This window comes from Pelmatolapia mariae, linkage group LG16_19 (assembly GCF_036321145.2).
Source record: "Pelmatolapia mariae isolate MD_Pm_ZW linkage group LG16_19, Pm_UMD_F_2, whole genome shotgun sequence".
NCBI classification, from domain to species: Eukaryota; Metazoa; Chordata; class Actinopteri; order Cichliformes; family Cichlidae; genus Pelmatolapia; species Pelmatolapia mariae.
The window spans coordinates 21,748,565-21,774,707 of NC_086241.1; the positions used below are offsets into that span (position 1 = coordinate 21,748,565).

A 26,143-nucleotide genomic window follows, 5' to 3' on the forward strand; every position below is an offset into this window, starting at 1 on the left:
GGCCATCTGCTGTGACTGGTTGGGGTGAGAGAAGGAAGACAGGATAAAAGACAAGCTGTGGAAGAGAGCCAGAGATTAATAGTCAGTCAGATTAGTCAGAATTTTGAAAAAATAATGTGCAGATTGATTGAAATAATAGGTACTTGCAGTCCCTAGCTGCCTCTATATGCCTCCTTATGAAGGCAGCAGGAGTGAGTAGCACAATCAGAATGCCAATTAGGATGGTTTGACCTTCAGTGGTTCTTAAAACTATTAAATAACTAACAAAGCCAACTTATGTGTTGCGTGCAGACCCTGTGATGATGCTGTTTGTGGTGTAGCTTAAATGTTTTGTTTGTCTTTGGTTCTCTTGCAGTGAAGTATTGGGAGATTTTATGGAAGGGCGTGGTGCTGTCAGTCCCGGGATCCTCACCCTGACCACAGGCCTCAGTAAACCCTTTATGAGACTGGACAAATACCCCACACTACTTAAAGAGCTCGAGAGACATATGGAGGTGTGTGTGTCACTGGATAGCCATTTTTCTTCAGCTCCTGTGTTTAGCTTTTTTTGTTAAATGTATAACGTGTCTGCCCTTTTTAGGAGAATCACCCAGACAGACCAGACATCCAGAAGTGCATGTCGTCTTTCAAAAGTCTGTCGGTAAGCTGAACTCTCTTCCTCTCCAGACAGACACAACACGTAACCAGACTTTCTATGAAATGAAATGGCTTAAGAAAAGATTTTGAAACAGCCGTCTGTCTCTTTCACGCCAGGCTCAGTGCCAGGAGGTGCGGAAACGAAAGGAGCTGGAGCTGCAGATTCTTACAGAATCCATCCGGCTGTGGGAGGGGGATGACATCAAAACCTTAGGCTCTGTGATCTACATGAGCCAGGTCTTGGTCCAGAGTCAGCTGTCAGAGGTATTTATTTGGCTCCTTCATCTATACTTCGCTCTGCTATAAACTGCTGCAATATTCACTTCCTATAAATATAATATTAAAGTGCATAAATTGTAGTCTTTTGTACACATAGTACAAATAGTTAGTTCAATTCAAAGAGTCAAAATAATTACTGTTAAAGTTCAAGTTAGTGGTAAAGAAATGTGTCCCAAAACTCGCAAAATTTAAATTAAACCTTACAGTTACTGTTTATACCTGCCTAACCTTTGCTGCTGCAGCCATTTGTTCATCTGTAGGCTTTGAAGTGGGCTATAGAAGCTAAAGGCATCCTATTTGTACAAAAATGCTTACTCATACTCTCTACACTTTCTGCTTTAGGAGAAAAATGAGCGTTACCTCATGCTCTTCCCCCACATCCTCCTCATGCTGTCTGCCAGCCCCAGGATGAGTGGCTTCATATTCCAGGTCAGTAGTCTCATTTATTTATATATATATATATAAAAAATAAATAAAAAATAAATTATTTATTTATGTTATTTTTTCTTGCATGTCATGTGCATGATGTGGTTATTTCACTCTCCAGGGAAAATTGCCCCTGGCAGGCATGGCAGTAACCAAACTAGAAGACTGTGAAGCCCATAGAAATGCTTTCGAGCTCAATGGTAAGGGCACGTTTTACAAGCAAGATGCTGACTCATTCCTGTGGATTTTTATTAACACCTTAAACAATACTGTCCCTGTTCCTGCAGGCACAATGTTTGACCGTCTCCTGGTGATATGCACCAACCAGCAGGACCTGCAGGACTGGGTGGAACACCTGACCAGACAAATCAAACACACTGCAGCCACAGCGCCCAGCCACAAACCACTCACTGTTCCTTGCCACACGGTCAGAACTCAGTGATTAACATACCCACATGTAGATCATTTTCTTTCTATTCATTGAAACCCAGAATATATTGATTTCTCACTGACTGTGACCCTTTAATTACAGTGCATTATACATATAATGTCTAGCAATCACCTCAAATGATGATGCAAACCCACGTGAAGTGGCTGATTTCTTTTACTGGAATTGACCACAATACACAATTGCATTTACTGAAATTAACTTTAAAAAATGCACAATATTTAGCATTTATCCTTGGAAAGAACAAATTGATATAATTTTATTTTTGGTGTACCCCTAGGCATGTTGGTGACACCACTGTGAAATGAGATAAATGCCATACATAGGGCTGTGTCACAGATGTATGTAATGGAGTTTTAGCATGTCCAACCAGGAGTAGATCTCTGGACACTCACTATGGAAGCGTGATATACCATATCTGGTTCAAATATGAATATGAAGCTGCCAAACAGGAGGGAAAGAACTTTCTACACACTTTCTGCAGAGAAGCTTTGTGGATGTAGTAAAGGGGAGGACATGCAGAGGGTTGTTGTGACAGAAGAGGATGCTAGGGATAAGGTGAGGTGAATGCAGGTGATGAACTGTGGTGACCTCTCACAAAATAAGACGCTGTAAACATTCAGTTTACTTGAAGGAGGCATTTTGTGTCTTAAGTTTGTGCCCGCAATCAACCGAACATTTATTCGTGACATTTTTCAGTCCGCAGTGCTCAGTCCCGTATGAATTACACATTTCCCGCTCAGTTGTTTGGTGTCATGATTATTTAATTATGACAGCAGTAACCATGTTTATGCCCACCCCTCTTTAGTTAATTTCTCCAGGTTCCTAAGGTTTGGGGGGTTCCTTCCCATGACCTGTAGCTCTGTCTACAAATTCTCACTAGTGTTCAGGCCGGAGCTCTGGCTGTGTCACTCCAAAGCATCCATTTTTTTTATTTTTTTATTTTTTGCCATTTCTTGAATAATTTGGCTCTGTGTTTTGAATCATTATCTTGTTGGAAGGTTCATTGCTGCTCAAGTCCAAGTTTTTCGGTAGCCTGGCTTATGCTTTCATTGAGAATCTAGATATACAAGTCCTATTTCATGACTCCACCAACTTTTACAAGGTTTCCAGGCCCATTTGCTGAAAAACAACACCAGTGCATTATACTCACACCTCAGCGTTTGACTGCTGGGAACGTATTTTTGGGTTGAACGCTTCACCTTTCTTTCACCACACCTCTGCTCCCGAAGAGCAGTGTCTGTTTTGAAATCGGTTTCCTGTAGGTTCGCCTTGGTTGCGACATGTGGGTTACTGTTGGCCTCACGTAACACTTTTCTTGTCAGAAGGGGCATCATCTTGGGTTTACTATTAGACCCAAGTCTACTTATTCCTTTGGACCTTGACTGTGTGGAATTGTACCTATTACTGATCCTTTGGGCTGCGGCTGCAGGCATCTGCAATAGCTTGGTCATGGCCTTTGTAGCCCACGCCATCCTTTTGAACTCTCACAATGTGTGACCTGAGGTCCTTCACTTATTCATCTGCTTCTGACCGTGACCTGATTGTTCTTTTTTTTAATCAACTCCCCTCAATTTATAACCCCCAGAAATTCTCTGAAAATCAACATGGCTTGCATTTATTGCCTGACATTATAGAAACATCTGGAACGCCCTGGGTGTCCTGCACTGTAAACAATTGTCTTGATAGATACTGAGGCATGTGAAGATAATTTGGAACAGGGGTAAAAATTAAACATTAGTATTTTTATTGCTTTTTGTTGTGACGCTTGTTTGCTATTCTCATGTATGAAACAGCAAAAACACCTTTTTTGTAAGCGCCAAACAAATGAATAGTAAATCCATACAGTTATTGTTCTTCTTTGCAAGCTACATATTCATTGTATAACACACTCACCTTGTTGCTTCTCGTCCCCCTCAGCTCCCATCTCACCCTCTCACCCCATCCCGACATGGTGAGAACAGGGCCTTGACAGTGGCTCCTACCTACCACACCCTGCCTCACCCATCCTCCCATGGGACACCTCACAACACCATGATGTGGGGCCCACTGGAACCACCAAATACCCCCAAACCATGGAGCCTGAGCTGCCTGCGACCTGCACCCCCACTACGGCCCTCTGCCGCCCTCTGTTACAAGGAGGTAAAGCTGATTTATGTTGCTTATGTTAAAACTGTGTAATCCTAATGCTAAGAAAATGTATGTGCTAGTGAAATGAATAACGATCCTTTTTTAAAAATTAATATAGCCTGTTTATAAAGTATTCTACCTTTTGCCTTTCATGTGCAGGATCTTAGTAAAAGTCCTAAGAGTGTGAAGAAACTTCTTCCCAAGCGCAAACCTGAGCGGAAACAGTCTGAAGAGGAATTTGCCTTGAGGAAGAGTATGTGTAAAGTCTTTTATTATCATATGCTTAGAGTCTTTTTTTCCTCCATAAAAAGTAATAGTATGACATTTAAGAAATGGCTGAATTGCTGCCTGACTCTATGGAAAACTGCATATTGTTGTGTAAACCTCCTTTTCCTTATAGATTAAACAGTTCTGCTAAACTAATAGCTTGTTCTCGCCTTACATTTTACTCACTAGACGGCTAAGAAAACGGTATCACTCTTCCTATTTCTTTCATAGTGAGAGAACAAAGACATTAGCATGTGAATTAAATGTGCTTTTTCCTGGCACCGTCTCTTTCTCAGGCACAGCTGCTCTGGAAGAAGACGCCCAAATCCTGAAAGTTATCGAGGCATACTGCACCAGCGCCAAAACCAGGCAGACTCTTAACTCTAGTAAGAAAAAACAAACTCTTACCCGTGCAGATATACAAACGAAAGAAGAGAGGTTCATACTGGATTTTGCTCTCTTTGTAGCAGCTGCATCTGTATTCTGTACTCAGTGCCTTTCTTTAACTTTATTCTGTACTGACCCCTCTAACAGTATCTCTTCTTCTTCCTGTTTCTCCTCCATTCCTTTACTTTTGGCATTATTTTCCTTGAGTTTATCCTTTCCTCATCTTTTATTTGATGCTTTTCTATAATTTTCTCCATCGTCTCATCCTGCATCTTCCATTGGTTTTATGATTTGCCATTTGTTGCGTGTTTGCGTATGCTTCCTCCTTCCTCCCTCCCTCCCTGTGCCGTCACTCGTCTTCCCTCGACCACCATTTCCTCCTCCTGCATTCGCAACATCACTCTCAACCCCGCCCGCTCCACCCAGCCTGGCAGGGCACCGACCTGATGCACAACCACGTGCTGGCCGACGTGGACCAGTCCTGCGTGGATTCGCCGGGCCGCCGTAGCAGCGTGTCCCGGCCAGAACTGACCTCTGACCTTTCGGAGGACTCAGACTATGACTCCATCTGGACCACCCACAGTTACAGAATGGGCTCAGTGCCACGCAAGAGCTGCATCTCTCACCAGAACTGAAGACCGTACAGTACTGCCAAGCTGTGCTGTGAAGTGAAGTACAGCCCGCTTACCTCTTTTCTCTTCAATGTGTTTGGAAAAAAAACAGATTTTTTTTTAAATTTATCTATTTATTTTCTATTATGATTTTTCAATTTTTTTGTTAACTTATTTGTTTTATTTATTTTTCGACAGTTTGTTTGAAGATGTTTCAGGCATCTCCCTGTTGCCTTTGCCATTTCCCCTTTTATGTGCCTCCTCTCTTTCTGTAGTTGTCATGCAGTAGGTGTTTGATAATTTATTGTTAATTTATCTTGAATGTGACCACTCCCCTGGTTTGAACATAAATGGGGTAAGCTCTCAGGAGAGAGTACAGGGATTTCAGAGTGGAATATGTGGGAGGGAGACCCAGGGGTGGGAGAAATGGGGACTGAGCTTTTCCTGTCTGATATTCAGATGTATTTCAGGAACGACTGTATTCTATTTACCATGTACTACTCCTCTCCAGTATGTGTTTCTAGAGTATGTATGCTGAAACATAGCACAGATGCTACACAGGTACAGGCACATATCCCCCTGCTGTCTGAAAATATAACGGCATGCAAATGCAATATCCAAATTATCGACGTTTAATAGAATTTTCAGAACATGAAGTTATACCCGTGTTGCAAACCCGTGACAGCATGAAATTTAACATTCCAGATAGCTGTTGTGTGTTCAGTACAAACTGAATATTCAGTGGCTTAATTAAATATTCAGCGCCTAATAGTTTGTCAAATTCAGTCCATTTTTTTTGTCCTTTGTCCATAGCTCCTCTACAGAAAGAGGAGATTATCACATACTCTTCACTCTCTGAGTAAGGTGTTACTAATTTGATTAAAGTCATTCTACCAAGACTGATAAATAATAAGGTTCTGACCGCCTAAATGACCAAAAAACTCAATTTCAGACTTGCCTATAGTAGTATGCAGATGTACAGATAGTTTTAGTACGTCTCTTGTGACCATTGCAAATATAATTCTAGCTCTTTGGTATCAGGTGGGGGGGCAGACTATCTGCAGGACTACATACCACCGCTGGCATTAAGTAATTGGACATCATTTGTTTTCCTTTGATTTTTTTTTTAAAGCGAAGAAGTGACTTTTATTACTATTCCTTTTGATAGTTTACTCCTAGTGTAGTCTTTAAGGCATGATCCTCAGTCTGATCTTAAAGTGGATCCATTATGCTTTTCCCAGTTTTCTCTTAAATATACAGTTTCAACTTTGAAATACAAGTCAAAATCTCAGGCTTCAGGATTCAGAGTGCTCTAAAAGCTTAGTTTGACAGTCATTTGTTCTTTTTTCGGGATACATAACGACACGTCGAGATGTATGACGATAAAGAGAGGGGTCTTCTTGATACATCTTCTGTTTGTAAAGACAGCCAATAAGGAGAAATCTGGTGGCTTAGAAGGGAGAGGAGCTAAAATAACTTGGATTAAAGTCAAGACCACACAAAGGACCAGTATAAGCTAAATAAGGATTATTATGAGCAATAATCATGCAAAGACACTCGAGTAGAGTCAAGGAATAAGAATAGGATTTTAATTGGTCCCCTTTAATGTCTAGTTATGTTTCTGTCCGTATCACAGGGTTGCATTTATATAATGGCTTAATACTCAAGTTAATGAATTATTGAAATAAAAGGTTTCATATAAAACAGGCAAAGGGTGTCAGTCTGTGAGCTACAAGCTAAAATGGTTACAATCCTATATTAGAAACTGAACGCCTTCATTTGATGGGGGATATGTGTCCCATACGTTAAAGAAACAGCTTACCATTTTGGGAAATGCACTCACTACATTTCTTGCCAAGTTCTGTGTGAAGAGTGATAACACCCTCGTTCAGTATGACTCTGAAGCTTAGCATAAAGAACGAGAAGAGCTAGTCTGCCTCTGTCTAACGGTAATAAATCCAACAGCTAGGACCTTTTTAAACGTCACCGTTTTAATAAACAAAATTCAGCAGGTTAATTTTAGCGCACTAACTGGTGCTTGTTGACTGACAGAACTTTTTTGGGTTTTTTTTTTAAAGTTTTGCCAGGTTTTTATGCTAGTTTTGGCTAAACATGTTGCAACTCCAGCTCCAGCTCTAACCCTGCAAGCATGAATTGATATCAGTTTTCTTATCTCACTCATTCATGCGAAGAAGCATTTAGTTGCGTCTAACTTTTAAGTCATGAAGTCGCGTTATGTTCCAGGAGAACAGCTTGTCAGCCATGTTTACTAGCTTTCAACGTCAGCTAGCTTGACAGGCTTCTCAGACAGGAGAGGATGGTTATAAAGTCACCGATGAAACTAATAACTCTGGGTGTAGCTCTTGTTGTATGCTCTGACAATTTGAACCACACAAAGATGTTCAATGCCATTTGAAAACATCACCCCTTTTCTTTCTTTCTTTCTTTCTTTCTTTCTTTTTTTTTGTTGCAACAAACTAGCACCTATGCTGTGGCCTCATTACCGAGACTTGCCTTCACGTCGTCCGGCTTGTGAGGCTTCCCATACTATCTAGCGTTAATGACTATTTTTATGAAGAAGTATTTTTCCAGTCTTGGATATTAAAAGTGCAGGCTGACATCCTCTTACAGTAAGCAATGTAAGTGACATAGAATATATTGGTCCATGTTACAGTTTGAACTGCTCTTTTTTTCTTCTTCTTCTTGTATTTATTATTTGGTATAAATGCTCCTTTTTAAAAAATTTATTTATATTTTATTCTGTATCCCGATGTTTACAAAATGATCCCTGGAAGAATCGTTTGTTTTCTTTTTGAAATTTTCTCGGTCTGTATCAACGTTTACACAGAATTTATGACATGAAGTGTTTGAGTTCTTTTGCACAATCATGTAACAGGCCAGTGGGTGGGTTGAGGGATAGAATCTGTTAAAATTCTGTACTTTTTGTCGTCTGCCTAGAGTGTGTATGATATAATCCTAAAGGTAGACTTAAGTATTCAGTGTTACTGTAAAGTAAATGCTCATTCGTGGTGTAAATGCTCACCCTCTGTGTTTTGATAGCATTGAGGGGTTTAAAAAGAAAAAAAAGCAAGAGAGACAGAGAGAGATCATGATTATACAGGAACATTTCTATGTGAACTACTCGTTCAGCTCAGAATACTGTCAGAGTGGACTTGAAATATAAAGAGCACATAATGACCCTTTCTGTAAATACTAGTCATCTTGAAGCAAGGAAAAAAATCCATTCAATCTTCTATGAGTATTTGAGCTAAGAATATCACTGTCCTTATATCATGTGCTATATTTTGTGACAGGTGTATTCTGTGGTTTAAGAAACTAAGTCAAACTGTGGGACAGGCAGGGTGACGAGACTAACTGTCTTTAGCCAACATTGTCCTCTGTGTGCTCAAATGTTGTATTCAGTTCACACACGTGGCCATGTCTTATCTGCAAACGGCGCCTTCAGTGTATTTGTTCTACACTGCTGAAGTGTTCAAGTCCCAAACGCTGTATTATGAGTTTTGAATAAATCTGTCATTTGGTAGACGTTGGCATTCATGTGACTTTGTTTTTGCAGAACAAGTATGTGGTTTCATTTGGGAGAGATGGTGAAGTCTTTGTTAGTTTCAAATTACCAAGAAGGTGTATGACGAATGGTCACATGACTTGTTTTTTTTTGTCTCCCATTTGCTTTCACTATCCTCTGTGTCTTCTGTCTGAAAACTGGTCTGTGCATGACTAACACAGAACTACAACCAGCTGTGCGTGTTTGTGTCTCTTGGATGCTGTGTGTCATTCCAATAAAATTCCGATTTTGGTCTTAAAAAAGGAAAAGTCATTTACCAAAGATGACTGCACTGGCTTATTGCGTTCGGAAGTACCAACTGTTGAAGAGCTGTTCTGTTTTGAAACAGGGCCACAAAGGGAAAAGGGGCTCCATGTGATCATCCCTGGTGAGGAGAAAGTACTTTTGGAGGATCCCAGTCGCAATGGACAAAGTACTTTGGAAGAAAAGTAAGATGATGGATGACTCTCTTTTCCATGCTTCTATCCTGGCTCATGCCTAATGCCTTTAAATCCTGTAATTCTCAGCTTAGTCCTTGCCGTATTCTGTATGCGGTGCTTATAGAGCTGTGGAAGAATTTTTTTAAATTTATTTTATTTTATCTTTTTGCATATTTGACACACCTACATGTTTCAGATCATCAAATTTTACCTACCTGACCCTGTGTGGAAAAGGCTAATAACTGCTTGTGCTACGCCTGGGCAGCAAGAACTGCTACCAAGCAAGGGATTTAGGCCCAGTCTTCGTTGAAGAATGGTTTTGGTCAGCAGCGGTTTTCTCCTTAGAGACATCTAAGGGAGAGCTCCTCCTTATTGTTGAATCATGAACTCTGACCTGACCTGAGACGAGGGAGACCTGCAGTTCTTTAGATGTTGTTCTGGGTTGTTTTGTGACTTCCTGGATGAGTCGTCGATGCACTTGTGGAGTACTTTTGGTAGGCTGGCTCCCTCTGGGAAGGTTGCCCCAGTGTTCCAAGTTTTCTCCATTGGTAGATAACGGCTCTCACCGTGGTTCACTGGAGTCCCAAAAATGGCTTTGCAGCAATTTCAACATTGATAGATGTCAATGACTTTGTTTCTCATCTGTTTTTCTTTAAATAATGTTGTGAAGTGTTGCTTTTAGACCACTTTTTCTGACAAGTTCTATTTTAAGTGATTTCTTGATTCACAGTTGATTCATACTAATATAGAAAACTGTTGTTGGAACCCTGAGTCATTACTGCAAGCTAGCTGAAGGCTCTCCTCACCATTTGAAGTCTGTGTTGAAATTACAGTTGTGCAAAGGTCAGATCAGGACTTGCAGGGAGAGTTCTGTTAAGAGCAGGGAATATTGTGTGGGACTCACTCATAATACAGTAGTTTTTTTATACAACCGTAGTCTAGTGAGGAGTGAAGTAAGTTGTATAAGGGTATGTGTCAGTAGGGGTGGGCGGTATAAACGGTATATGGTAGAAACGATATGAATTTGGCCAACGGTATAGATTTTGACTATACCGCTCTGCCGCGATAGCGCATGTTGATGGTGTCATCAAGCTGCGCCTGTTTTGGTTGAAAGCATCGCAGCGGCCGCAAGCAATATCGTCTGCAAATTGGATGACAGTAATAGCGAAGAGACGAAGCACGTTTTGGAATATGAGGAAAGCCAAAAACTGCGTTTCCTCCACTTCCGTACCATTGATTCATTAATGCTGAATTTTCTCGCAGCTGCTCTATTCCCATGTTGTTGCAGTATATTAATGACTAACCTCGTATTGTGGATGGATTATCTCAGTTGTTGTCCTGACAAGGGATGGGTATCGTTTAGGTTTTATCCGATACCGGTGCCAAACTGGTACTTTTGAAACGGTGCCGGTGCTTAAACAGTGCTCGAACCGGTGCTTAAAGAATGGAGAACACAAACTTTGTCCAAAAACCTCTTATGTTTTTATTTTTAGCAGTCTCTTTTTTTCTGCAAAATGATAACCAAGTTAGCCTTTTCTGTAGATACAACATACCTCCTTTGGTTGGAACCGGTGCTTAAACAATGGAAAACACAAACTTTGTCCTAAAACCTCTCATGTTTAGCTGTTTTTTTTGTAAAAAGATAACAATGTTAGCCTTTTCTGCAGCTATAGGGCATATATGGTATCACTCTATCAAACAAGAAGACAGCCGCATGTAACTACGACGGTGTTTGCTAGTTCACCTTACGTGCATTAATTTAATAACGTGGTTAGCCTACTCAACGTAAATTACACACGAACAACATTAAGCTACTCACGCAGAGAAGAACGGCTGCTGCTGCCATCATCAGCCGTCATCATTTCTGCTACACTGGCAGGGCTAGGGGCCAGGACTCTACTCTTCGGGTTTTTGGGGGATGTTGCTAACTCCGGGTCCAATAACAAGCACCACACCCGCAGTAGATGTGCTCGGTGTAAGGTCTTGCAGCAAGCTATCAAATACGGTGCATTTCTCGGCTTTTAAAAAACGCTATGCGTCGCCAGGTGTTTCATCAGATTCGAGGTGTTAACTCCTTTGCACAGTATCACCTTAAAGCACTTGTTGCAGGCTGCTGAGTTTGCATCTTTTGCTGTGAAGTACAGCCAGACTTTTGACCGCTTTGCCTTGGGCATTTTTAATCTGTAGCTCTACTCTAAAAGAACGTACGTACCTGGGCCCGCCTACTGTCCTTGGAAATCCTTGTATGACATCTCAAGAAAAAAAAAAAGCACCGAAATGTGCGCTGCTTTTCAGTCTGGTTACTACTGTTTATGTTAGAACCGGTGCCATAGTGGCACCAGATATCGGTACCCATCCCTAGTCCTGACTGAAGTTTGGTCCGTTTACAGCATCCTGCCATGCGATTGCATTTGTCCCTAACCATCAGACCCTCACGTTAACGTTTATCGAGTGGAAAAAAGTTAGCGTTCATCCTCCAGCTTCACTGTTTATGTTATGCTAACATATAACATTTATTTTTTTTCCAGAAACCTCTCTGTCAGAACATGCTATATCATGTTTAGTTGGAAACTAGCGAGCTAAGTTCCTGCTAATTCTGACTCTGCTCGGTTTTCATGGATGCCTGGATCTTAAACTTAATTGTTACACCTGGTAAAGCAGCAACGCTGATCATTTTATTAAAGATGAAAGAATTTAGACAGTTTTTAACGCTCAGTAATGCTGCAGTGTTCGTTTGACTTTGGGACCTGAAGCGGACAGAGTTTTGGACCAGATTACTCTGCGAGGCTCCTGACTACGTTAGCCGTAATTAGTGATGTGCGAATCATGAACGAATCGTTCAATACTCGAGAATCACTTTACTTACTCGTGAATCTTGATTAAAAAGCCCAACTGACTCATTCACTGACTCATCCCTGTTGCTGTTAGCAACTAATTTCATTAGTAGAAATTTATCTAGCTTATAATTACAATTATGGGGGAAAAAACAACAGCCAGTTTCTTAACAGAAACATTTCTGCTCTGAACTGGAAGAAAAAACCCTGAGTAGAAAACTCACATCAAGACAATAGCTCTGAAGTTCACAGTAGCATCGCTCTGCTAACATGCTAACAGCACATTTGAGTTACTCACCCCCTCCCTTCCTGTGCTGAATCGTAGCATGAACGAATCACTCACTCACTCACCCCTTCCCTCCTGGCTCACAGCTTCTTCTTCTTCTTCACTTTGGTTGGCAACCAAAGTTATGGTGCATTACCGCCCCCTGGCTCACAGCTCAGTGGACATTTAGATGAGAAAATATATATTTGACACATTTGAGGAAAATACTAATAAAATAAAATAACAATAAATAAAATAAATGTTCCCTTTTCTTTTTCAATCACTCATCTTAGTAGTAGGATATACATGAAAAGAGAAACAAAGTAAGTTTGAGTGAAAATGTAAATTTTGTGCACTCTCTGCAACTGACTCAGTGACTCAAATGACTCGAAAAACCCAATTCATTTTGGTGAGTGACTCATTCAAACTCGATTCAGTAAAAAGAATCGAATTTACCATCACTAGCTGTAATGCTCTGACAATCCATCAAGCGGTGCGGCTTCGTAGTTTACCAAAGCCGTACTAAAACATTTTTGACAGATTTTTGAGCGCCGTGTTCCACATAAAATTGGTTCGAGGTCAGTAAGCACAACCAGAATTCATACATAAGTCACACTGGATTATAAGGTGCACTGTCAATTTTTGAGAAAATTAAAGGATTTTACGTGCGCCTTTATAGTGCACGTAAAAGAAGAAAAGAATATATCGTGATATATACTGTGATATGGATTTTAGGCCATATCGCCCAGCCCTATGTGTCAGCCTTCCTTGTAGGAAAAATAAACTGTTGGTGTTGTTTTGTTTTTTTTACTTCGCCCTACCACCTCACAATGATGCCTTAGCAGGCTAAACAAAAAAATAAAAAAATCACAAAACATCAAAGTCTCTTGCACTTTGGGGGAAGTTGCGCTCTCTAAGTGCGTTTGTTGTAAATATTTTTATTAATTTTTATAATTATTTTTAAAATTGTATTTATTTATTTTTAAATAGGAGCCTGGTGGATGTGGTATATGCCCTGAGGGATGAGGTTCAAGAGCTGAAACAGGTGATGTTGGATGTTTGTTGGGTAACTCATGATACTGTGTTTATGAAATTATAGAGGTCAAAACTGGATAATTTTAGAGGCTGAGTGACTAAATGTCATCTTCAGATTTGTTTTAAAATGTATTTCATGATTGTTTTCCAACACAGGATAACAAGAAGATGAAGAGGTCACTGGAGGAAGAGCAGCGAGCACGGAAGGATCTAGAAAAAGTTGTTAGAAACGTTCTGAAGAGCATTAATGACCCAGCGTGGGATGAGACAAACCTGTGAGGCTCAAGTGAACACCCATGTGAAGCTTGTAGAAAGAAAGAACTTGTACAGTACCTGTGGACTTGATTGCACTGTTTGAAAGACAGTCACATACATGAATTAAGCTCAGTTGTGTGAAGGTAAATGTGCATCTTAAGGCAAGTAAATGTGGGCTTGTTTGAGATGGATCCACCAGTGCACTTTAAGTGCCATTCAGCTTAATAGACAGGCCTTATTGAGATGACTTGTTAAACTTCCTCGACCATCTGTCCCAAAATAACATTCCTTGATCACTAAGCAAGTGTGACTGTACTGAACCATCCAGCATCAATGTCTGTGGCTGTGTTCACGAAGCTGGAGGATAACTGGAGAGAGTTCCTCTCCGTCTGTTTACAATCATTTAACGGCACAACTATCCACTGTACAGAATGGTACTTTAATGGTGTTAATGGTCCAAAGGCTTTGACGAGTCTTAACTTGAACAAAGCCATTTCATAACCTCTTTATTTAATTTTTTATGAAATGATTTTTTTGCAGGGTATCCTCCTCAGACTCAGGCTAAGCCTGATGCTTTTAGCCTTTAGCAAAGCTTGTGCCAGGAAACTCCTTTATGTCTGTTTTTAATCCATTTTTTTCTTTTGTTTTTGTTTGACAACTTTACATTTTCATTTTTCCTAAGGGAACTGTACAGATATTAATGTTTTACTGTATATTGTAAATACTGCTAAAAGATGAGCCTTTGCCCGTTGGGATAAATAAATGTGTTCTCTGAGGTATGCTTTTGAATGCCGCTACTAAATCTGCCCCATCCCCATTTAGTATTATGGAAGGAATATATACACACAGATGCGCTCACACTTGTGTGCCCACTGGGATGAATACATGTCTGTCAGGAAATAAACCTGATAAGAATACCAATATTTAAATTCAAAATTTTACTATTAAACTTTTAGTTTATATTTAACTTGCCTGAAACCTTTAGGTGACATAGAAAACCACAAAATCAACTTATACGCCTGTGTGTGACTACTTCATTATTTCTTTTCAGCACCTACGCACAGAGGCTGTGTGTAGGTGCTGGTTTGAAGCCTTTTGGGAATCTCGCCATATTTCAACAGGTTTGAGAACCAATAATTACATGATGCTACGAGCAGAACTTATTTCTATCCAAAGAAAATCATGATAACAAGTCTAAATATGACTCTCACCAAAGAGTATACCTGTCTAAAAAATTTTCCAGTGGTAGATGAAGTAATTTATATATAAATAATTTTTCAAAAGTCCACGGACTTAACAAGTTATTATTTTAAGCTCTACCTTGGTTAAATGTTGTTTAGTTTCTGATAAAACATCTTCACCTGAAAATGTGAAGTAAATAATTCTAGTGTTTAAAAGAACAGTGGTTTCCACTGAAATTTGGTAGACTGAATGAAATTGGACTACAGTATGTTTTCTATAGTATATCATTACTAAAATATGGGCTTGTGAGATTTAACAGTGACTGTAGCTGAGTAATATTACATTGAAATGTATCTAATTGGCTAATAACAGGCCAAACACTAATATCATGAACACAAATATGTGCCTAAACCATTACAAACCACTATATTCTTTCCTTTTGTGCTTTAGTATATTAGGTACTAAACAATAACATGTAATTAAACAATATTACATTTTATAACAACAACCACAACCCTGTTACTGTTTTTCTTACAAGTCAGTATATAAACATTTGAATGCAGAGATTTTTACTGATTTATTACAAGCAGTTTATCATTATAGTTACCAGTATAGTAGAGTGTATACTATATGCTATGCTATTACTGTAACTGGTTTTGTCTCATAAGATTAGTTAATACTTTGGTAATACTGTAGTAATAACTTGAAATTTCCATATTATCACCTTCTTGTTTCCACTTTATTACCACTATTACCACAATATTACTGAGCTGTAATAAGCACTGATGAAATATTTGGCTCTCTGTGTTTACCTTTGATGACAGAAGAAAAAGCTCGCTGACTTGTCTACCTCTCATTTATTTGGAGTCAAATATCTGGGCTGGGGTTAAATTTAACTCTTGCTCAATATATAGATCTGGTTTGTTCTGAAGTTTCTCCACAGGGAAACATCTGGATTTTGCTGTTTTTGTTTTGTTTTGCTGTTTAGTGCTGAGAAGAAACACTCTGTGGGCTAAACTGGGTTCCATTGGAGCTGGAGATGAAGCCGACGGGAATGAAAATAACCAAAAGTAGCCAAAACTGTGAAGTTAGGGGCAATAAAGCCATACGCCCGGTCCTGCTGCTACACATGAGTGAATTAATTCATCTTATTCAGATGTCATTCTTCCCTTGGCCCTAACAATGGCTGCTAGGCCTTATTAGTTATTTATTTATTTGTAAATTTTCAAGTTTCACAACAGAGCACAAGCTAAGACCTACTGAAAATATTTGCAGTGTAGGCAATTAGAGAAAAGAAATCACAAACACTGGCAGCGAGACAATGTGAAACAATAAAAACAAAAATACATAAGGGGTTATATAGAACTTAGTAGGAGTCAGAAATGGGAAAGGATCGAAAAGGTATCTTTCTTGTATGTGCTTTATATATTTCATGAAGTCAGACCACACTTCCTGGAAATGTCCAGCAGTTATGAAGCCCGCCAATGCTCAACAACATTGTTACTTGGATATGCCCGTGGGTAAAATAGTGTAATCTCCTAATAGACACAGCCTAGGAGGTTCTGAAGGAGGCCTGTGTAGCCACTCACCAATACACTGGATTGCTTATTTCCAAAAATTGAATGAAAGAGCAGCACCACAATAACTGAAGATAAGTAATGATCACTGATTCACATTTTCACCACAAATTGTTAGGTACCCAGCCCATTCTATGAACTTTGACACCATTGTAGTTTTGTGTATCCCCCCATGTTTTGGGAGAACTTTGCAAGCGAATGATTTTCCAAACAGATCCACGAGGTAGAAGGAGGAGGGTTAGCTGAGAAAGAAAGCAAGATAGGAGAGATATCAAATCTGCCATTGCTTTTTGGAAGCAATGCAATATTAAATTGAAAAAATATGCCGTATATACCAGCCTATATCTTTTTTTCTCCCCCAGCTTTTCACTGTTTATTGCACACAGTAAAAAGTGCCCTATCACCTTAACCTCTTGCCTTGTTTAACACAGTAAAGGTAAGTATGGCATGAAAAACTGATGGCCAAAGTGCTTGACTGTTTACATGCAATACCATGATATCATGTTGGTCTGTGTGTATTTTGGCTCTTTTAAAAAAAAATCCAGCCTATTGAATTCTATTGTGCACCCTGGTAATCGCGACAAGCTTTGTAGGGGGGAGAAGATCTCATTCGGCTGTTGTTGGATGAATAAGCGCAGATGTCAACCTTTTCACTGTGACTCTCACCTTGTCCACTCAGTTGTAATGAAAACGGCTACCTTTTGTTTCATGTTGAATATTCCTTCATAGGAACAAAGGCACAATTTGCATTCATCCTGTGAGGCAGATCTCGGCAGATAAAGCCAGGCCAGCACTGCCACACTCTGACCTTGCTGGCTTGACTCCCTGATAGTGTTTGGCTGCCTCTCTATCCTAAATAATGAACCGGTTCATGAAAAGAGCCATTGCCTTACTGCTGGGAAGTTTACCTGGCACTCTGAGCATGATGTTGCCCATAAAGGTACATAAGTACACATTGCAGCTAACATTTGGGCTCCAGCTTGCTTTTATTTGTCCTTCAACTTTCCCGGGGAACACTCGAGAGCCTTCTTCTTCCTGTCAAGTGTCTGGTGGGTGAGAAACTTTTGAAAAAAGGAGGCAGACGCATATTATCGGGGTTCTGACCTGCCCCAGCCCCTCTTCACTCTCTGACTCTTTCTTCCAACCAGGATGGAGTGACAGCTTGTCACTGTGGCTGCTCCACAATACAGCTCAGACCCCCCTGACTATTGTGGAGCTCAGGAAAAAAATGCACCAAGGTCTTCCTCTCTCTTTCCTTCACTCTTTTTTCTCCCTCTTTTCAAAGCAGAGAATCAATCAGCTGTACACACACACACATACATACACACGACTCATTTCTTTTCCCTTCCCTCTGTCTATTCAGCAGCCAGTGATCATTTAGACTTGACATGTATTGTGAAAAACTGAGCTGCTTTGCCTCTTTCTTCTTCTCTTTCTTTCACTCCCTTTCTCTTTCAACTGTCTGTCATTAATGTCCAGGTCTTACAATATACGAACAGAGGAGAAGAAGAAAGCGAAGAGTGAGGGATGAATTGATGGATGGGAGGATAAGCGCTCAGTGTCCTTTCTTTAAAGATTTGTTATTGTACAGTACTGTCTCCCAGTCATTTTTGGTTGGTGTTTCAGTCTGAAAGCCCATCCACGTGCTCTTTTGTATGGGAAAGCAATAAGGCCCCATTGAATGAAGCTGAATGGACCTGCCATCCTTAGGGGCTGAGGCCTGAGGACTCCTATTCTTTAGCCCCCAATCTAATTGGAGCTGAAATGAAATGGAGGTTTCTTATGAAAATAGGCTTTGTTTGGCCGCAAGGCTGGTAATTCATAAACAATAAGCAGGGCCCCATTGTGTAGATAATAATATATTCATGCCGCTGGAGATGGGGAGAAAGCAAAGCGAAGGCTGAGGATATATAAGGAGGATAGGCAGAGACAGCGATGGAGAGTGAAGGGATAAGAAGAAGGGGAGGAGGAAGACGAGGGGCTAATAGCAAATAGTGGGTCAGAGAAAATTTGTAATAGTTGGGTAGAGGCAGAGGATTTATTAGAGGAAGTGAAAGGACTGAAAGTGGGTAGGAGTGAAAAGTGAGTGGGAGTGAGGAAGGTGAAAATAGGAGTAGGAGAGATAGACAAGATAAGAATGAGGCGAGGAGGGCGGGAGATTGGGAAATGGTTTTGAGTACCTCTGAGTCTACAGGTGACTGGTTTGGCAGCAGTGGGGGGAGAAGGCAAGTGAGTGAAAGTATCATAGAAAATGGAAAAGGTTGCAAAGTGCAAATCTGTGTGGTGTTGAGAGTGGTGGAGCTGATAGAGTGGATTGGTCAAGTGCAGAGACAGAGCAGTGGAAAAAGAAAAAAACCCCACAGTCAATGTCTGACAAGAGAGAGGAGAGAGGAGACCGGTGTGCCTGCGCTGGTGTAAACATGACAGGAGGGCTTTTACCGCCCGGAGACAGGAGTGTGGCTGAGGAGAACAGGTGAGCTTTCTTGACACTCTGATGCATCAGTCCACGCAGATTATCGCTCTCTGTCATCATCTGTAATTGCACAGGTCAATGCTGCGTCTGTGCGATGATCTCCAGCTTAGGCTGCACATCCTTAAAGAAGTGTCATCTCAAACAGCAGGACCGAAAAAAAGAGAAAAAAAGTGCTGGACTTAGTGCGAGTGGAGTGACAGGCTGACTGAAGGGACCCTGCTTCCTGTATGTGATCTGAGCAGCTGGCTTGGTTCATGTAAACGAGCTTGTTACCATTTTTATTGATGGAGTGATTTTTACAAAGTGACTGGAAACATCCATTCCTCTGGAAGCTTCGGGAAACAAAAAGTGCTGCCAGCTGTGCTTCTAATTTTCTTTTTTTCCCTCCTTCTTCTTCTTCTAAAGTGGTATGTGCTGGACAGAGTTTCGTGGAAGTGGAGGGAGAGGATTTTGAGCACCCAAATTCAAAACCCAAACTGTGAAGACCTCCAAGAATTAGAGCTTTGAATTAACAGTGAGTAAATCCTAAATGGTACTAAATAGGTGGACTGAGTTTGCGTGTGTGTGCATGTGTGTGTATGTGTGTGTGTTGAAGTGGGGGGAGTTAAGGCTGTTTGCATGCTCTTACACTTTTTTGTGCAAGAAGTGCAGTGTCACCTGTGAGGTGTAACCCACATACAGAAGTTGTGGTCCACGCTCAGTCTGCACGATGTCTCTCCTATGGGAGAGAGGAAAAAAAAGTTTTTGTGGACACACTGTGCAAAAACTTGTCCACAGGTGTAAATATCAAATGGACAGAGCTTTTACGCTTCAACAAACATTTTAACAGAATGTTTGTGTTTTTACTTTCAGTGTGCAAGTTTGCACATAACAGCACATAAAGAGGACTTGTTGTGTGCATACTTGTTGTGTTTCTGTGTGTGTGTCCAAGCGTGAAGCCCTCTGTCACACTGATCGATTTCTTTCATTGGAGAGCAAGATGTTAAATAACGAGCCATGATGTTAGGTAAATACTGTTGTTATTCATAATTACCAGGAAGGTTCTGCTCTGTTTAGGTGCATGAAAACACCCTACCTGCTATTTCACACCAAACGAGTGCTGTGGAAATAACTCTATTCAGGGAATTTAAAATATTAGTGAGGGGAAAATTATTTGCATGAAATATCTGGATAATTGCTGTAATTGCTTAAATATATTAGGCTTTCTTCTTGTTTTGGTTACGCAGGTGTATTGGCCAAGAGGTGGTGATATTTCATTTGACCAACACGTGCAATTCTAAGGCACCTAAGTTTTTGCTTTGAGCCACTAGATGTCAGTATTTAACAAGCTATACACCAGCACTGTAGCCCTCCTGCAGAAGAAATCCAGCATAAGCCTCCTGAGGTTCTGTGCTCAAACATTTTCTCTGTTATTTTTGCCTCAGTGTGCGCATTATTTACGCAAAAATGTTATAGATTTATAAAACCATAAATGTGACATTATGTGCAACAGTAAACAGGTGCTTGTATACCTTGGTTTTTTCTTTAAAGGTTTTAAATCGTAACACTTCTTTAAGCCAGATTTCAGCAGGTGTTTTTTGTCTTTCAGTGAAAAATGAGAAGACGTAACGCTGATCATTTAATTGCATGTCACAGTGAAGATCATGCGCTGCATTTATTTTTAATCACATGGTTACTCCTGCCACGAGATGGCAATCACACCTAATGAAAAACCTCTCGGCCGTATGTGTGCATATGTTCTCCTATTTGTGAGTGTGTGTGTCTCTGTGTGCGTGAGTGTGTCGGTGCTGGATTTGCTCTCAACACGCATGCTTTTGCATATAACAAGATGTCTTCGCATTGTTGTGTTTTGGGTTTGTTTGCCCTGTCTTTCGTGTGTATGAGTGTGTGTATGCAAATATGTGTGTATGTGTACTTGTGATAACCTGCAGTGTTTGTTGAATATCTGTGCAAGCCGAGCTGGATGTTTCCCTGCTGGAGGTCCTTGTTTGTTTTGTTTATTTGCATGCATCAGAGTGGTTGTTGGCGGTGTTGGTCACTACAAGTGGCTGGCATTTGGTGCCTGGTAATCAGGCAACGGGCAAACTGGGTGGCACCGCTGCGAATGGTTTGCTGGAGATTATCCCAAAATTATCCATGAATTATCCCAGAGAATTACACCATTCCAGTCAGGCCTTGTCCATTGATGGAACTGGAAAGAGGAGAGAGTGTTGGACCAAGAGTATATGTCTGTATGTGTGTGTGTGTGTGTGTGTGTGTGTGTGTGTGTGCATATTGTTAGGGGGACTTTTGGATGGAGCAATGTTGGTGTCTATATTACGTATTGCAGCTCTGTGTGTATGTGTGTGTTTAATGATTCTGGCAGTGTTGGTGCATTGGGGTAATGGAGCATGTTAATCCACATCAAACGGCTATTACCGGCAGATTTTACTCATATAAATTGCTATGTTCAGTTAGGGGGGGCGATAAATTTAAATACTTTGAGCAAACCTGTGTGGTTCATGCATGCTTTGTTTTCCAACAGGTGTCAATAAAAAATTCAGTTAAGTAGCAGAAGTTTATCAATTAGCCCTCCAAATAAAATGTTATCTAATCCCTAAAATCTGCCAGAAGCTACAGTGTAAGTGTAAATTTTTATTAGGTTGTTCTTTTTTTTTTTCCCCCCAGAGCTACAGGTTTTTATGCCCGTTGGACCATTGTATTGAACTCATTTCTGTGTTGCTGCTGTCTCTGCACATCATGCTGTCATTAAAGTCTGGATAGATAGGAGGGGACTAGCTGCTTGCTTGTGTGTGTGGCTGTCGGAGCCCCAAAAGGATGAATAGTGCTGGTGAACCTCTCTGCGATAAGTGTTCGGTAAACGGGTCAGTAGATTGTCCTCTGAGGCTCAATCTGAGCTATTTTCCCTGGCTGAGAACACAAATTATCCTCTGCATTCATTCCATAAACAGACCTCCAGTGGCGCAGACTCCACATAGTTTGTTGTGCTTGCGTGCTCGCTCATTCTGTTTTCTTGTGCTTTGGCTGAATACGCAGGCCTGCTTATACATGTGAACCACATGGGATAACACATGCATGCTTCTCACCCTCTCGACAACAAAGGCCAAACTGACAAGCAGATGAATGCACAACTATAGAGGATGAGAAAACAATTGCATTTAGAGCGGGTGTGAGTAGAGGATCACAGCGAAACACACACTGGCATAGGAAGTAGGAAGAGGATAATGGTAAGAGGCAAAAGAGGGGCAAAAAAGAGGGAAAGGCTGAGGTGGTGAAAGGTTAAGTACTCTCTCTTTTTTTTTGGATGCTGTACTTCCTGCAGGGCCTTGTTCCTTGACCTGCTGGTTAGAGGAGAGAGTTTGAAAAAAAACTGTGAGGAAGGGGGAAAGGAGGGAGAAAAGGCTAAAGCTGCATGTGAGGTTGCAAGGTGAGAGGTGGAAGAGCTAGAATGGGAGGAGTATTTGCCTCCGGCTGATAGGGAACAATTGGGCACAGAAGACGGCACGCACACACACTCAAAACCGAAACAAAAATGGACATTCTCACACACACTCACACGCATAGAGCCACACACACTTCGAACTACAGGCCCAGCAGGCACATGAACTTCAGTGCAGTTGTTGCCATGGCGATACACTGAGTTGCTGACCCCCCGACTTCATTTTTCCTGCCGCTTGGCTATTGAAAGAGATGATTGACAAGTGTCCAAATGTCAGCCGACCCAGCCGGCCACACAGATGGGGCGGGGTGGGGGAGTTGGGGGTGGGCAGCCATTTTATGTTACTTTCACTCACATGAAGGAAAGCGTGTGTGTGTGTGTGTGTGCGTGTGGATACACGTGCACTGAGTGTCTGTTAAAGCTGAGCAATTACTTAAATTATTAGCAATCACAATAAACTGTATCTACCCTGTGATGCTATGAATAGACCGAACAAACAAATCACCAGAGGTACACACACATAATACAGTAGCTGTATTCACTCGTAAACACACATATCTCAACCGGTGCAAAGAAAGCCTCCAAATAAAGCCATTTAGCATGCAAGACAGGGTCGTATATTTGGTTTGTCTTTTGAGCTGCACTGATAACCCGTTCGCTGAAAGGCAGGACTGGCTGGTTGTGGTGACTATTGAGTGTTTGCGTGTGTGTGCATCTTTAGTGTTTTTACTGTGCTGTGTGCATATTTATGTGCACAAACACTGATGGACCAAATTGACATGAATCCTCTTATTCATACATAAAATGTAATAATAAAAAAAAACCCCAGCAAATTTTACACTCAACAATGAAACTTATAAAAAACAAGCACACTTTTTTTCTTTTTTCTTTGTATTTCTGTAGATATTTTTCCTCCTGTGTTTTTTTTATCCTCTCTCCCTTTCTCACTGTCTCATTGTCTGCAGGATTGAAGGGATCGGCCTTATCTTGATCACCCACTGCAACACATTAACCTCTCCTCTCTTATCTCTACACTGGTCATTAGTGCCAAAACCCTTAACGTCCTATTGACAAGGAGCACAAAACTCTGCATCTGTGTGTGTGTGTGTGTGTGTGTGTGTGTGTGTGCATGCATGTGTTGAGCTATTGCAGGTGACATGTGGATGAGATCTGCTGAGTTGGTGATCTGAGCCGATAACATTATTAGTTGTGTGTGTGTATGTGTGCCTGTGTGTGTGCAAAATATGACGAGAGAGTGGGAGGAGAAAATATTTCTATATAAAGTATTTGATCGAAAATTGAGCAGCCCATATTTAATACGTATTTATGTGCTTTTATTTTGACACTTTGGCAGTCTGAAGATCTGAAAAGATATGATTAATAAGTCATTGATTATATTTGATATATTTAGTGACTGAATGTAACATAATTTGCATTAAATGTAGCGAGTACATATATTCAAAATAAGGTCTGAATTACACTCCCCTGCCACCTGAAATCGCTGCCGGAGAAATGTAATCATTCAAAACCCAGTCATCCGCTTTGCTGTGAGGCCATTTAGAAGGTATTGAGGGGAAAATAAAAATGCACTTCCTGTTCTCTAATGCGCCAGTATTGGTGCTGAATGGGTTACTCCATTTGCTGCTGATGGAGCATTACACTTCAGCTCAGTCAAACAGCTGTCAGCAGCAAGTGTATCACAAATTCAATCAGTTCACGTTATCATGTCATGACACGCAGCAATCAAATCACTTATTGCAGAAATATTTGCACCTCCTTTAAACGCTCCTTGCACATCTGAAGCTGCTTTGAAATAAGGTGAAAAAAAAGTGACAAAATATATGAACGCATAAATCCATCCATTCATCGCTTCATGCTTTTACTGTGTTCGGGGAGGTCACAACACAATTAGAAAATTATATATGTTTTATGTTGGAGGCACACAATCGTCGCTCTGCTGTTTTATTCCAAAGGAAAAACAAAATCACATTTCTGTTAATACGTGTCATCGAGAAATTTGGGGCCTTTTAGTTGTGAGTTAAATGTGTGCCACTGTTTATTGCTAAATGCAGTACTTATCTGTCTCTCTCTCTGTCTGTTTTCTATCTTCTCCTGGCCCCGTGTGTTAGTGGGACTGACAATCAAACAGGTTAAAAGAATAATTGCAACTCTATTTACCCCAAACAGCCTCTCCTCTACACATAATTACATCAACACACACACGCACACACGCACATCACATACTGAGGCGCACTCAGAGAGAAAGAGGGAGAGAGAGGGAGAGAGGGAGAGTCCCTGCACTAATATTTAGGTTGTAGCAGTCATGTGTTTGAGTGAACCCTCCTCTTGTCCCCCTCTTCAACGCAAAGCACTGTTAACCACTGGCACTCACCGAGTGAGGAATACACCCCACGGTACTCATCACGCCGTGGGTGTCGACGTTTGTCTGTTTGTGCCTGTGTGAGAATAAAAACATATCAGGCATTAAGACAGCTTCGTCCTCCGAGGTGAGGGATTCTTTACTGAATATAGATTTTTGTTCATCATAACGTAATTAAAACTGGGTATTTTAAACCAAGAAGAAGTTCTTATAGTGACCTTTACTAACTGCTTTTTTTTCATTAATTACAATTTAAAGCAAATTGTAGTACATTAAAAATAAAACTGTGGAAATATTTTTAAAAGCACTAGAACTACTGAATATCTCACCTTCTTACCTGACAAGTAACTGAATTGATTGTTTCCTGAGTAATCAATTCACTTATTAAATATGAATTTATGAAACAGGAGTAGGGGTAGCAGGGAGCTTTAAAAAAGCGTCACTAGATAGAATTATGAGTCTCCTTTAATTTAGCAAGCACAGTATTTTCTGGTCATGCACAAGGGAACATAACTCTATTTTCTAGTGGCTCTTGTGCTAAAAACAATGTTCAGTAAGTTCACCAGCATAAACATATGAAAACATTTAAAAAATCAATGTGAACATCATCCTGTTTGAATGGCGATCAGACAGTTATAGAGAGGCTTAAACAGAAGAATGTGTAAGAAAGTGCACAAGAGCAAATTGCAATGATAAGGTAGTGCAATACAGTAGTTACACACTTGCAGCATATGCGGTTCATATGTGTTACACGTGTGAATCCCACACATCTATGCAGATGGATAATGCGCACAAGCCGTATTTTGGAATTCAAGTTCAGTTGAGTCAAAAACTAAGGCGAGGATTTTGACGGGAAAAAATAATCAAAGTATAATATTTTGGTGTTTTTGCTTCCAACACAGCTGCAGGTGTACTCCCTGCATCCGTCCTTGCAGTGCCCGTCCTCAGACATTGGTGGCGCTGCTGCTGCATTGTGATTAACGACCGCCGAGGCTATACTGTGGATCCACTCACAGCCCGACATTACATTAGGGGACATTATCTAAATGCTCAACAAAGTGAAATTGAATTTAGGGCTCCTTCTCCAGCCGCCACCCCCCTCCCGGCACCCACCCCGACCCCCACCCACCCATTCTGCTGGTTCAACTGGGCCGCTCTAGGATCCCATTCTCTCCTTATTGTTAGAGGGAGTCAAGCATGATCCTCTGCTTCTCATCCACTTTCAAATTGAATCAGTCTCAATTTGACCTTTTATGCACCAAAATCCGCTACAGATGTACAGTATGTGCATGCAAGTAACATTTGACATGTGTGTGTGTGTGTATGTGTGTGTGTGTCCCCATATGTGCCCTCCGTGTCAGCTCGCAGTGCTTACAGTGAAGTGGGGAACAGCATCTCCCTATTTGCTGCAGAATAGACCAATTAGTGTTTAGCAACAGAGCAGGAACCCATGTGAATGTGTCATTGATTAGCAGGATTTGGCTAATCATCACATCTCATAAACTCACCCACTA

General features: G+C 40.8%; 1 protein-coding gene across 3 annotated transcripts in view; it reads left to right on the forward strand.

Moving 5' to 3' along the window:
* Nucleotides 1-14,446, forward strand: part of arhgef7a (Rho guanine nucleotide exchange factor (GEF) 7a) — a 33,955-nt gene extending 19,509 nt beyond the window's left edge. The window contains exons 11-23 of one of the 3 annotated variants that reach the window (XM_063498237.1): nucleotides 356-494; nucleotides 581-640; nucleotides 754-900; nucleotides 1,258-1,344; nucleotides 1,463-1,541; nucleotides 1,629-1,768; nucleotides 3,710-3,931; nucleotides 4,079-4,172; nucleotides 4,483-4,572; nucleotides 5,000-5,179; nucleotides 9,099-9,198; nucleotides 13,279-13,333; nucleotides 13,480-14,446. In XM_063498237.1, coding sequence (XP_063354307.1) covers nucleotides 356-494; nucleotides 581-640; nucleotides 754-900; nucleotides 1,258-1,344; nucleotides 1,463-1,541; nucleotides 1,629-1,768; nucleotides 3,710-3,931; nucleotides 4,079-4,172; nucleotides 4,483-4,572; nucleotides 5,000-5,179; nucleotides 9,099-9,198; nucleotides 13,279-13,333; nucleotides 13,480-13,602 — 1,516 coding nt within the window. In that variant the 3' untranslated portion in view covers nucleotides 13,603-14,446. Of the gene's footprint in view, nucleotides 1-355; nucleotides 495-580; nucleotides 641-753; nucleotides 901-1,257; nucleotides 1,345-1,462; nucleotides 1,542-1,628; nucleotides 1,769-3,709; nucleotides 3,932-4,078; nucleotides 4,173-4,482; nucleotides 4,573-4,999; nucleotides 9,015-9,098; nucleotides 9,199-13,278; nucleotides 13,334-13,479 lie in introns of those variants that run through there. The other 2 variants (XM_063498235.1, XM_063498236.1) reach the window with 2 other exon arrangements.
* The last annotated feature ends 11,697 nt before the right edge of the window (nucleotides 14,447-26,143 follow it).